At 44.4% G+C, this 12,111-nt stretch overlaps 7 protein-coding genes across 7 annotated transcripts; 4 read left to right on the plus strand and 3 right to left on the minus strand.

Moving 5' to 3' along the window:
• Positions 1-1,574: 1,574 nt before the first annotated feature.
• On the plus strand, positions 1,575-2,602 carry PHALS_14262 (Uncharacterized conserved protein; the record flags this gene model as incomplete). Its single annotated transcript, XM_024730041.1, has 3 exons — positions 1,575-2,370; positions 2,435-2,464; positions 2,526-2,602. 3 exons carry the CDS (start codon positions 1,575-1,577, stop codon positions 2,600-2,602), a joined length of 903 nt encoding a protein of 300 aa, XP_024580357.1.
• Positions 2,603-2,788: 186 nt separating this feature from the next.
• Positions 2,789-3,823, plus strand: PHALS_14263 (uncharacterized protein; the record flags this gene model as incomplete). Its single annotated transcript, XM_024730042.1, has 4 exons — positions 2,789-3,189; positions 3,245-3,356; positions 3,407-3,449; positions 3,507-3,823. 4 exons carry the CDS (start codon positions 2,789-2,791, stop codon positions 3,821-3,823), a joined length of 873 nt encoding a protein of 290 aa, XP_024580358.1.
• Positions 3,824-3,876: 53 nt separating this feature from the next.
• Positions 3,877-5,007, minus strand: PHALS_14264 (4-toluene sulfonate uptake permease; the record flags this gene model as incomplete). The annotated part of the gene is made up of 3 exons (XM_024730043.1): positions 3,877-4,698; positions 4,758-4,819; positions 4,881-5,007. 3 exons carry the CDS (start codon positions 5,005-5,007, stop codon positions 3,877-3,879), a joined length of 1,011 nt encoding a protein of 336 aa, XP_024580359.1.
• Positions 5,008-5,046: 39 nt separating this feature from the next.
• On the plus strand, positions 5,047-5,414 carry PHALS_14764 (uncharacterized protein). Its single transcript, XM_024730044.2, has one exon. The coding sequence runs from the start codon at positions 5,105-5,107 to the stop codon at positions 5,327-5,329; it is 225 nt and encodes a 74-aa protein (XP_024580360.1). The 5' UTR covers positions 5,047-5,104; the 3' UTR covers positions 5,330-5,414.
• On the minus strand, positions 5,414-9,029 carry PHALS_14265 (dna replication licensing factor mcm3; the record flags this gene model as incomplete). The annotated part of the gene is made up of 8 exons (XM_024730045.1): positions 5,414-5,654; positions 5,724-6,611; positions 6,672-6,895; positions 6,963-7,952; positions 8,018-8,083; positions 8,271-8,650; positions 8,729-8,917; positions 8,981-9,029. 8 exons carry the CDS (start codon positions 9,027-9,029, stop codon positions 5,414-5,416), a joined length of 3,027 nt encoding a protein of 1,008 aa, XP_024580361.1.
• Positions 9,030-9,560: 531 nt separating this feature from the next.
• Positions 9,561-10,706, plus strand: PHALS_14266 (glycosyl hydrolase family 6 protein; the record flags this gene model as incomplete). Its single annotated transcript, XM_024730046.1, has 2 exons — positions 9,561-9,740; positions 9,828-10,706. The coding sequence occupies 2 exons, from the start codon at positions 9,561-9,563 to the stop codon at positions 10,704-10,706; spliced, it is 1,059 nt and encodes a 352-aa protein (XP_024580362.1).
• A 98-nt stretch (positions 10,707-10,804) lies between these two features.
• On the minus strand, positions 10,805-11,560 carry PHALS_14267 (nitroreductase; the record flags this gene model as incomplete). Its single annotated transcript, XM_024730047.1, has 1 exon — positions 10,805-11,560. One exon carries the CDS (start codon positions 11,558-11,560, stop codon positions 10,805-10,807), a length of 756 nt encoding a protein of 251 aa, XP_024580363.1.
• Positions 11,561-12,111: the final 551 nt, after the last annotated feature.

Here is a 12,111-nt window from a genome sequence, read left to right on the forward strand (position 1 = left end):
ACCTCACTTTCTATCAAGCATTGGCCGTCGGATTAAAGACTTGCGCTACCAAGTGAAAAGCGTTTGCAGTGTAATTTGCACAGAGAAAGCATTGACTTCAAGAGTCCGTGCTAATAACGCACAGAAGGTTGCTTCGTATGCTCTCCCAGAAGGAATCCGAGTGCCTGTCAACGCTCTGGATCTCCGTCAAATTTGACATATATTTGAAATTGAAACTGCCAATTTTTGAATTATTTACTATACGCAACAATTGCAGCAGGGCTGCCGTATCGTTGCGCTTAGAGGAAGCGTGATTTAGGTCACCGACCTTTCGTTCTATACGTAGAACAAGTACGAGCTAGCAGATCGCAATATGCTTTACCCAAGAGTAATTTTTGCCTTAACCCAAGGCTATTTAACTCTTCGGTTTTGATTCAAAACTGACTTTATTTATTTTAATCTGCGGCAAAGCCGCCTAATTCTAAGTGTTTAGATTTTCCTTGATACATAGAAAAATCTAAAAACATGCTTAAGTAATGGCTACCTAGCCACATACCGTATTCTTGTTTGGGTGCAGTCACACCATGCACATATCGTGTGACACACATCCCTGTTACCAGGTACGTGTAACCCCGTTACACTCTCCCCCATCGATTATTGCCTCAACGAGCCTCACGTGTCCGCTAGACAGTGCGATTTAATTCGTTGGAAAAAAACGACTTCCGTGCTCAATGAACCCTGTTTTAACGACACTGAAGTCACCAAGTCTCGCTGGTTCTGACAGCGAGCACGGGCAGAGCCCAACTTCGTCTCCCGCACGGAGCGAGGGTGCTGGATTGTCGATCCTTGAGAAGGCTAGGATAGCTCACGTCTCTCGTTTTCTCGAAGGACAAAGCAGCTGTCAGCACAAGGATCGGAAGTCGTTAACGCTCGCCTGTAAAATTTAATGTGGATTTACCCGAAAAACCCAGTCATAATTGTTTGAAATAATACCTGGTACCCGACTCGAAAAAAATCACTTATCGTATGTGCCATAAAGATGTATGCCATAAAAAAGAAGACTGAAGTGGTTCCGCTCAAGCTACCGAAATCGTCGGCAATTCTATATATCGTTACTGATCACCGCTTACAGGTCTTGCGAAATAAAAGTTAAAGTGGTATCGCGTGTCTCTGCCAGCAGGTCAGCCGTTCCATTTCTAGAATTAAGCTTGTGAAAGCTACATTGAGCGCTACTCGTGAGTACCTATGATTCGGTCCTTTAAATTATTATTGCATTCGAAAGGATTATTTCATAGTCAGGCATCTGACATTTACACAGAAAAAGGAAGCTTGAGTTATTTATAGATAGTGTCATGTGGTCTGCACGTCGATAACCTCACTAAATACTGATGATATTTTCAGTCACAATTACCGTCAAAAGGTGCTTCATCGAGCCATTTTCTGATGTGCTGATCGATCGCACATGCATGACGACCAAATGCAGCAAAACTAACCGACACTAGCAACTTTGTAGCCACTTCCAGAAACAGATGATGGTAATATTTAATTTTATAATTTTATCGTTCTAATTTACTAGTAAATCATCCAATCTTTGAATGGAAGTAAACTTTAAGAAGAAGACCAAGCGCTTAACGGCTGGTCGTAAACGCTCCCGCCGACCGAATACTGAAGTTGAGAACAACCCTGATGAAGATGCAGAAGAAGGTAATGAAATTGAACGTATCGAGCGCTCCATTGAAGAGCTTCGCGAGGACCAGAGACTGCGCGACCAGATACTGAAAGAAGAGCTAGTCACTCAAAAGCCAGATACAGTCGCAAAACCACAGAAGAAGACAAAGACGATGACTGATACAAGTTATTATGGATTTCATGACCCCAAAAAAGACGGATCCACCAATCAAAAGCTACTCACGCTGTTAGATGGACAATTTACGGGTCAGAGTACCACGACCGATAAAGACCAGCACGAGGAGCTTATGAACAAATATATTGAAGAGCGACTGCAGAAGAAGAGAACGTCCTCAAACAATGATAATACAGGAAAGGTGGATGATGCTATTGCAGCTCTCAAAACTGCAGAGGACAAGCTATTTGAGTTGCCAGAGCATTTAAAGGCAAACGTACCAAGTTGCAGCAAGAATAATGACGACGCAGTAGAAGGAGGCATGCTGATGGGTAATGCAGGGATCGCTGAGGTGGAACTTCCAGTTTCATACGTGAAGAAGACAGAAGCACTGACGATGAGGGCATTAGAAAAGAATGGCTCAAATTTACCAAAAAAACTAAATCCGATCGGAGGGTTCGCAAGTTCAGTCGTACCAGGAAACTTTAGCACCGATTTCAATCGTCACAGGACAGACTATGTCGCAGAATTGAAAAGCTTGGCACAAGGTACGAAGAATGAGGCTGACATTTGATGTGACAAAGGTGATGATAGGTGGTTGATGCTTTGTAGATGAGCAACGCATGAGGGGATTTCATCAAGGTGACTAACTGCTCTATTACTATTGCTATTGTACATGGCTGACTAATATTGATGAAAGTAGCTGGCAAGAACAAGGCAACTGACGATCAAGCTGTCTCTAGCTTCCGAAAATATGAAAGTCGCAAACTGCGGCGATAAATAGAAACTAAACGTCATAGTTCTCGTAAAGTAACACCAATTGTATTGATATGTATATATGCCTGTGCTGCTCTTATTATAATTTTTTGACTTGATAAGTTAAATGTTGATTAAATAATTTTTCTGAAGCAGTGCGTCACGAATGCCGATTAGAGCAAGACAATCTAGTCGAGCTTAGTGTTAAGTATGAGCTGGTTATGGGGTAACGAGACGACAGAGCAGGCGCAATTTGTGGTGAGCGCACTGCAGAGTGAGTTGGATGAACGCGAGAACAAAATTAAGGCCTTAGAGGCAGCTTTAAGGCGTGAGCAACACGATATGACATCTCTGTTGGAGGATGAGGTGAAGGATTTAGAAGCACGACGTAAAAGGATTGAGAGGGAACTAGCAGGTGTGGACATGCTTATTAAACAGAAGCAGGCGCTGATTGCAAAGAATAAGAGCGAAAAGAGGAAGAAACAAAACAACAAAAGCAAGACGGTGGCCTCGCCGAAAGCAGACGCAGTCAGAGACAAGGTTAGTGCTCATAATCACTTGAAGCAGAATGGACATGACACGATACAATCTCGAAAGGTGAAGACAGGAAAGTAAGTTCTTGGGTAAATTCGATTGGGGTGAATTATAATTGAAAAGTGCTGCTAGTTTTGATACCAATGCGATGAAAGAAACGAAATACTTGTTTCCTATGGACGAGAGCTTGAAGATGGTGGCAAAAGAGGAACCTAACGTTGCTTTTATTATTCAGCGTAGCAATGTGAGTCATGCTATTGTGTTGTGTTTAAGGTGCTAATGGTAGTTTTATAGAACTCGAATACAGTCGTGTATGCTGGACACAAGGCGTCAGATAGTAAGCTGCTTGATGAGACATCGCCAATTAAAGTATTTTGGATTATGTATGAAAAAGATGGCCATCCGCGGGAAGAACTGAATATGCTTGAGCGAAATACGGCATACGGTGTGGCGTTCAAGCCGTCCGATGTGCCGGGTGAATACATGGCGACAATTGCATCGCTGCGTGATCGCAATTGTGTCATTCGTCTGGACCAGCACGGCAACGTATTGGCATTGACTACGATTAATGGCAAGACAAATATACTGTTGCGGCGTGTGTTCGTACAGATGACCACAAGCTGGGGCATTCCAACGGTAGATTATGTTGAAATTTTTGGTGTAGATCCAAAAACATTTGAGCCAGTATACGAAAAGAAAACAAACAAGTAAAAGAGCTCAGTTTCGACGCAATTAAAAACGTTCTATCGTTAGTGATCATGACTTTAATATGCACGGCGCATCATCACGAGGGCTGCAGTACTAAGTGTGACACCCAGTATGCCACGCAGAACGTCTTCATGTACGCCTTGTGTGATGTACTTAGAAGTTACGTAAGCTCCAGCAGCCATTGAGCCTCCTATTCGGACTGCAGTTGGTAAGTGAACTGACTTGGCACGTAAGTTGAAAATGGTTGAAGACGCAGCCGTGGGAACTACAGACAGCAGTGATGTGCCGATGATGGTAGCTTGTGGCATATCACTTGCAGCTGTGAGATAGGACGTAATGAGAATACCTCCTCCAAGTCCACAGAGTCCCGAAACAAACCCAGCTGCCGCACCAGCAACGACATACTTGGCATTAATAATGACAAATTCTATATAATTGGCTTTGACACGCTCCACGTATTCCGCAGAGATTTCAGCAGACTTGGCGGTAATTGACGCAAGCTCATCACCATCGCTACTGGACTTGTATGCCCTGATCAAATCCTTTTGTTGAGGTACAAAAAACTGAAGATCCAACGGATCCTGACTATCGCTCCATTTAGGCATGTACTGGCTGTTTTTAAGAAAAATTAATGGCGAGCACAACAGCATGGCTGAACCCACAACGAAAGATAAGGCTTTACTTGTAAGTCGATGAGCAGTTCGTACGCCGTATTTAGTCGCAATGATTGCCGGGATGGTAGTGGCTAAAGCTAATGGTACATTGCAAGTCTTTGCCTCGAAGTAGTTCCACGCACCAACAGAGGCGGCAATGGCCACAGAACCAAGAGACGTACCGTTGATGGCTTGCTGCGTTAAAGACGTAAACTTGACCATTGCCTCCAGATTGAATCAAATCAGTTAACATCTTGCGTTTTAGCTTAAATGAAAGTACCTACTGGAATGAGGATGATACCTCCACCGACGCCCGTTAGTGCCGATACCACACCAGCCACGCCACCTAGTGGAGCAACTCAGACATAAATGGAGATGTAAAATTCGAATTTCTAACATTATCGTACCAGATATTACGCCAACGCCGAGTGGTATTGCGGTTCTTGCACTACGCTCCTTAGCTGTAGAGCAGAGAACACGGCGGCCTTGAAGTCTGGTATAGGCACTATAGCGGCGGAGCGAGGTGGCTAGCATCTTAATGGGTGAGGAATTGCATCGAATTCAGATGCAAATTTTGTGTTTTATACATGTAGTGTCTTTGATGAACCTGCTGATTGGCTAATATCAAAAAATGCTATCAAGGCGACTGTCTAATGTGGCTAAGCACGCCGTAAATGTTTTGACCAAAACCAAAGCGGCTAACTCAAAGCAGGACTCGGCTCTCATGTCAGCTGAGGAAACGACAAATGATCCCTGTAGTCACTTCGCTGCTTTTAAAAACATAGAAGACTATCTGAACGTCACACTTATTCAATACGTCAAACGAGAGGAGGACGGCGATGATTGTAATAAATAGTTATTTTACATACTGGTCACGGTGTAATCTTCTTTTTATTTTATTTTTTCTCTAACACTATATAAACTATTCCTTTACTTCTGCCTAAATAAGCATGACCATCGGATCACCACCATCCTGGATATACATGACCTTATTCTGCTCCTCAAGATCAACCAAGACTTTTTCTAACTCAGCAAGCGGAACTGTGTCGCCTTTGGACCGACCAACATTCAGCCTTGACAAGATGTCCGTTAGCTTGATGCTATCGTTTTCTTCATCCTCATTCATGTCAGTGCCTAGTTCCGACAATACACTCAAGACATCGTCTGCAAGCACAGCAGTGCTGAAGAACATACAAACAGTGCTGATTAGTTTACACAATCAAAATATAGACCACTTAATTCAGACAAACCTCCATGACCCTCGATCCCGTTTTTTCGACATGTCTACAGGCCGATCTGGCGTCACAGATGTTCCAATCTCCAGCTCTGCCATTGACTTCAAAGTGCTACTTCGTTCTACTTCGGGAGTTTCCTCCGGCCTTGACGGTGCATTTTTCGAGAGAGGCTCAGATGCGTCGTGATACAGAGCGAAGCTGATCAGCGATATGGCCTTTTCGGCGTCTACAACTTCAATGGTCTTGCTTAATCGAGCCTTTGCATGTGCGGAGGCAAGACGAATTAGCGTTTCCAGACTGCGTGCCGTCACGGGCAAGGTCCGCGCATTTTGATGCGAACGAAGCTCTGCGTATCCTTCAGAAATTAACTCAATCGCACTATCTGTCAATACGGGTTGGTACCGCGTCTTTGCGTAATAAATGTACTTTTTGAGAAAATCTAGCGTGAGAATGCCGTTTCCACTCCCACCGGATGACGAAGACTGATGCCCGCCGTGAAGAAGAGGGTCAAATTTTTGAAAAATCGACTTTTTTGACTCGTCACCTGACACCTCGCTGAGCAGAGCCAAATGATCTGTAGAGCTTACTTCAAACGACAGAGGCACACCCTCCTGTCCCGGACAAGTATACCGGTGCATACGCAGGACGTGATCAGAAATATTACGGTCAGCATCGCGGTCGAGACGGTCAAGCACCACGAACAGCAAGTCAAAACGCGACAGAAGCGAGTCTGGCAATCCGATGTTTTCCTGTGGCTTTCTATTTTTGTTGTACTGACCGTACACGGGATTAGCAGCCGCTAGCACACTGCAACGTGCATTTAATGTAGCGTGAATGCCCGCCTTAGCTATCGTCACTGTCTGTTGCTCCATAACTTCGTGAATTGCCACACGATCAGCTTCGCTGTAATGCATGATCACGTAATCCGCAGTTTCATTACGATAACAAGCTCGTCAAGCTTACCTCATTTTGTCAAACTCATCGATACATACGATGCCTCGATCAGCTAAAACCATGGCACCAGCTTCTAAACGACGTTCCTTCGTGTCAGGATCAGTCGTCACAGCAGCTGTAAGACCGACACCAGACGACCCACGACCGGTTGTATTGACAGCTAGAGGCGCAATTGTCCTTACGAAGCGCAAAAGCTGGGACTTAGCCGTCGATGGATCGCCTACCATTAAGATCTGACCAGTAATCAGACCGAAAATTAGCCATTTCGATAGTAAACTATGCCAATACCGACATACTCACATTCACATCGCCACGAAGATGTGTGCCATTCTCTAAATTCTTTTCAACACCACCGAGTAATTGAAGCAGGAGCGCTTGTTTGATCTCAGCGTGACCATAGATTGACGGTGCAATCGAGCGCGACAACATTTCAAACGCGTCTTTACGCTTGGCAAATTCACGGACGTTTACAAGGTCTCCAGATGACATGACAATACCGTTCACTTCCTTACCCATGAGCTGAATGTTGTTAGCGATGAGCACAGTCCGAAAGACTGCAGTAGATGCAGCCGTGCTGTTCCCTCCAAGCGGGCGATAGATACCAATAACTCGGATACGGTCACCCGGCTTACACTTGTCTACTATGTCGTTCTCTACAATCACTTCGCACGAGCGTGGAAGTTGCCCTAAAGGTGCTGTTTCGGGTGTTTCCTGCATACTGATCATCTGGTAGTCTTTATACTGTGAAAGACCAAATTCTGTCTCCAGTAAATTGCCACTTTCATCTTTCGTAGGGTACACACTCGATGTTGGAGCTCCTGTGATCGATGTGTTGTCTCTGTATTCTCTCGACAAAATAGCGTTGGTCTCTTTACAGTAGTGAACAGATCGCACAACTTTCGGTCGCACAGCCGAGCATTTGGTCACAATTCCGTGGACACAAACCATCTGAGTGAGATATGAAGCCAAGAGACCTCGCGGATTTACGTTGTGGTGACCAAAGTCGCCCTCAAAACCCACATAAAACTGCATGTCCTTGGTACTTTCAGCCTCCTTGCTACCATACAAGCTGTCGATATTAAATACCCTCTCCTTGATGGCTTCTTCAAAAGGTGGTATAAATTCGGCGGGTCGGCGCAGTATACGGCTAACAATATTGTCCTGACTGCCTACCGCTGGATCTGTAAAAGATGAATCATACTCGCGAAGATCATTTAGATCCACAACGAGTCGCGAGCTCTTTTGGTGCATCATACTATGCAGCTTTTCTGAGTAATTTCCATATCCTCCCTGTGTCAATAATTTATGAAGTTAAAACAATGTCATCTTATGACCCCAAAATCCATCTCATGCACCTCATCCTCCAGAAAATCCTGAAAGTATTGTTTATGGCGGCGATAAGCTTCGTCCAAAGCATCTTGCTGCAAGTCCATAGTGTCCCTTGAGCTCGCGCGCGCAAAACAAGTTTACTACTCTCCCTTTGTTTTAAACGACGGCAGTAAAATGGGGGAATCAAAGAATGACGGCTAACAAAGATTCAAAATTAAAACATATAAAATAGGGTAAAAAAACTGCGACGTGTGCAATATATTACATTAAAGTGCACACCTCAGAGGTGACACGCATTACATGCTTCTTGACGAGCAAATAATTCCGTGGTCGCTCATTTTCCAGCGCATCTTTCTTACTCTGCAAGTCAGCAATTCGTTCACAAAGTTGAAACCGCTCCTCATCGCAAAGTCGCGCCATGCGTTCCAAATTTTCATTGATCTCAATCAGCTCTGAAATCTCCATGTGATGCCGCTTAACTGTGCTGCAAATCCACAGCATAAGCTTTGTGTTATTGCGTAAGCCATCGGGAATATCTTTCAAATCTTCGTTTCCTTCGCAATCTACCTGCTCCAGTGATGAACAATCACACAATGTGTATGGTAACTGCGTAAGCTTGTTGTAGCCGACATTGAGCACGCGCAGGTTTTGCAGTCGTCCTAGTTCCATCGGTATCATTGTAATGTCATTATACGACACATTGAGATCCACCAATTGTCTGCAATAATGCAACTCACTCGGTATCACCGTAAGGCGATTGCAGCGAAAGTCGAGCTTACGTAGATTCACACATCGTGCAAGCTGGATAGGAAGTGTAGTGATACGATTATTCGCCACCAGAAGCTCGCGAAGCAATTCCAAGTTGCCAATCGATTCAGATAGATGGATGAGCTGGTTGTCCGACACATTGAGCACCAGCAGCGTATCTGTATATGTCCACACAATTTCATCAAGTGTGACCCAATGGTTTTCTTGCAAGTTCAAAACACCGTTCTCGTCGGGTATGAGTGTAGAATCAATCAGATCGTCAGTGTCCATTCGTCTCTTCAATCGAAGTCCCGCCCGAACTCGAGTTCAAGAATAACCGGCAGTTTCATACTTATTGAGATAACAGCGTCGCACTGATCTCAAGACGCGAGCGATTCTGCGTAATTGCCACGCGCCCAGCACATAAGGTACCAATATATCTGTTGCTAATTTATATTATGGTTGGATGAACGGCTTATCATTTCGCAAATCAATTCTAAATGGCCTATATACCTAAAAATCGAGGATTGAACGCGCAGTCGCAAGTCGTGTTCTGATCCCATAACCCGATAATAATTAGGAGACTCCCATTGCAAGCTGTTACATCAACAATTAATACATGAATTTTGTCTACATGCAGAAAGCCTACGTGCTAAGTGTGCAACGGCATTCGCGATGAAACTAAAACCGAAATTTTGATGGTGTTGCGATTGCACATTGAAATTTCTAGTTCGGCTAAACCGTTGATTGTTATGCATCTCAAATGAAATGAGCCTTCATTTGATCATTAACCAATTCCAATCAACATCTTGAAACTGTAGAATGGTATATCAAGCTTCGCTATTCGGCATCATGTCGAGCTCGAGTCTGGTGATTGCCATGTTGTCATATGTCGTATTCTCTTTTCCATTGGTTTTTGCTGAGGACCTGTGCTCCGTAGTTCCTTACTCTTATACACAAGCAATTACAGCTTACCCTGAGCTATCGACTGCATTGAAGACGGTAAGGAAGTACGCAATCGCGTCATGGTACACAGATCGATCGTCGAAAGAAGAACGAACTGATTTAATTTCTCGGATGCTTAGCCAGTGTCCAGCTGACACCCGTCTCAGTATCGTTGTTTATGGCATTCCTCAAAAAGACTGTTCGGGGGGATTCTCAACAGCAGGAAGCGTGTCAAGCACGAGCAGTTACAAGGCTTTTCTCAAGGACCTTACTGATGCCATAGGTACTCGCAAGGTGCTTTACGTTGTCGAGCCCGATGCTGTTGGTCTTTTGACTGAGGAGAATGGATGTGGTGTATCTGCCGGATACCTTGCAAACCTCAAGGTTGCGGTTTCAGCGCTGTCAGTGAATCCCAACGCACATCTATATCTTGACGTCGGGTATTGGATGTTGGCATACACCAACCTTGCAGCAAAAGTTGCTGCTGCTATGATAGACATTAAAAGATCTGGACGTGTGAAGGGGATAACTATCAACACATCAAACTATCGCTCTAACGACGAGTGTGCTAGATATTGCACAAACTTTCAGACCGCAGTTGGGTCCACTGAAATGTCCTGCATTGTAGATACGAGCCGTAACTACAATGGCTCTCCTACGAATGATTGGTGTAACATTCCTACTGCCGGTGTCGGCAAGCCACCAACGTCTAGCACTGGTTATTCAAACCTGGACTACTATATGTGGATTAAACCTCCCGGTGAAAGTGATGGCTACTGCTGGGGTGGACAATCAGCCGGCTCATTTTTCTATGGTGGGTTCAAGCTTCTATGGGACCAAGGATACTTTGTCAGGGAGCTAGGTATGCCTAAAATTGGGGAGACTGCTACCCCGGTTCCAACCGCCACAACTCCTGCACCGGTTCAGCACACTAAAGCTCCAACCACCACGGCTCCTTTCACTTCGCCTCCAACGTGGTCTTATGCACCCGCTGCCTGCCAAGTGAGAAAACGTTTTTTTTGACGCAATAAATATTACATTCAAAGTGAAACATTTATAACAGCTCAAGGTCTATCATTTACGTCTTTGAAAACGAAAGACTTTAAGGACCATATTTTAGATTACGCCGATACCCAAGTAACTTTGTCTCCAATAGGCTTGCGAAATCCCTTTATGACCTTGACATCTTTTCTTGGCATACCTACGTAAAAGAGACCGAGACACTTATCCTTTTCTTCCAGCTTTAAGTGATTTTTCATATCTTGCGCTAGTGTGATTGCCGGGCCAGAACTCCAGTACGCTGCGACGCCATGTGCCGTGGCTACCAGATGCATATTCTGCACAGCGCAGGCAACTGAGCACATCTCTTCCCATTCTGGAATCTTACCGCTTTTCTGGCGTTTCATGCAAATAGCAATAACATGGGATGAGACCTGGCAATTATAAATCATCTTGTTGTATTTCGATTCAAGAAATTTTTTTGCAGGTACGTTGGCCTTATACCAGTCAGCCATTAGTTGACCAAGCTCTAGGCGCTTCTCAAGTGCTTCAAACACCACAAAACGCCAAGGCTCCGTCTTGCCGTGCGTAGGCGCCCAATTAGCTGCTGTCAGCATTTTGTCCAGCACCTCACGAAGCACCTTCTTTTCGCTGTCATAGTCGGGAGGAAAGATGCTGCGGCGCATGGCAATAAGGTCCTCAGCAGTCCAGAGCCTATCGCCATTGCCATCGTGCTCCTTCGTCTCAAGACAACCCTTCGGTATTTCCTTGCCTTTTATAAAAGCAGCAATATCTCCACGCAGCTTTAACACATACAGCGTCAGACCTACGCTTGCAGCGGAGGACAGGAGGGCAACAATGGTGGAATTTTCGCGCATTTGTGATTGAAATATCAAATAAATTACTTACCAATATCAACCAGTATATATTTGTTGCAGCCAACGATTATTTTGTTAAGTCACAAAATGTCCATGTCAAAAGAATGCAGTTCCAAAACTAAAAACATGCAGTTACACCAAATGGTCACCAATGCGGAGCCCGTTGATGATGATTTTCGACGACAGACGAATTGACCTGACCTGCATTCAAATATGCAAGTCTTGACGTCAGAGCAAGCCGCATACTTGCACTTTGACTAAATAAGCAGGATCACTTCATGTCCTGTGAACCTTGCTGAAAACTTCAACTGTTGATGGTTCAATGTAGAGATGTATCGAGACTCAGCATTTCCAAAGATTTTATATGATAGTGTACGGTGAAACAAACGCTACGGTAGTCTTGATATATTTATGAAAAAGCTATGTTTACACATAGTGCAGCGCAGCTCCCGTAGCTCTTTCGCTTAAAGGAAGCTTATTTAAGGTCGGCAATCTTCGTTCTATACTTAGAACCAGTACGAGTGTAGCGGATCGCAATCCGCTTACTCCAA

Source organism: Plasmopara halstedii, assembly GCF_900000015.1.
Source record: "Plasmopara halstedii genome assembly, contig: Scaffold_816, whole genome shotgun sequence".
NCBI lineage: Eukaryota > Oomycota > Peronosporomycetes > Peronosporales > Peronosporaceae > Plasmopara > Plasmopara halstedii.

Coding starts and splice junctions, on each gene's coding strand:
- PHALS_14764 (XM_024730044.2), top strand. CDS start 5,105: ATGCTATCAAGGCGACTGTCTAATGTGGCTAAGCACGCCGTAAATGTT.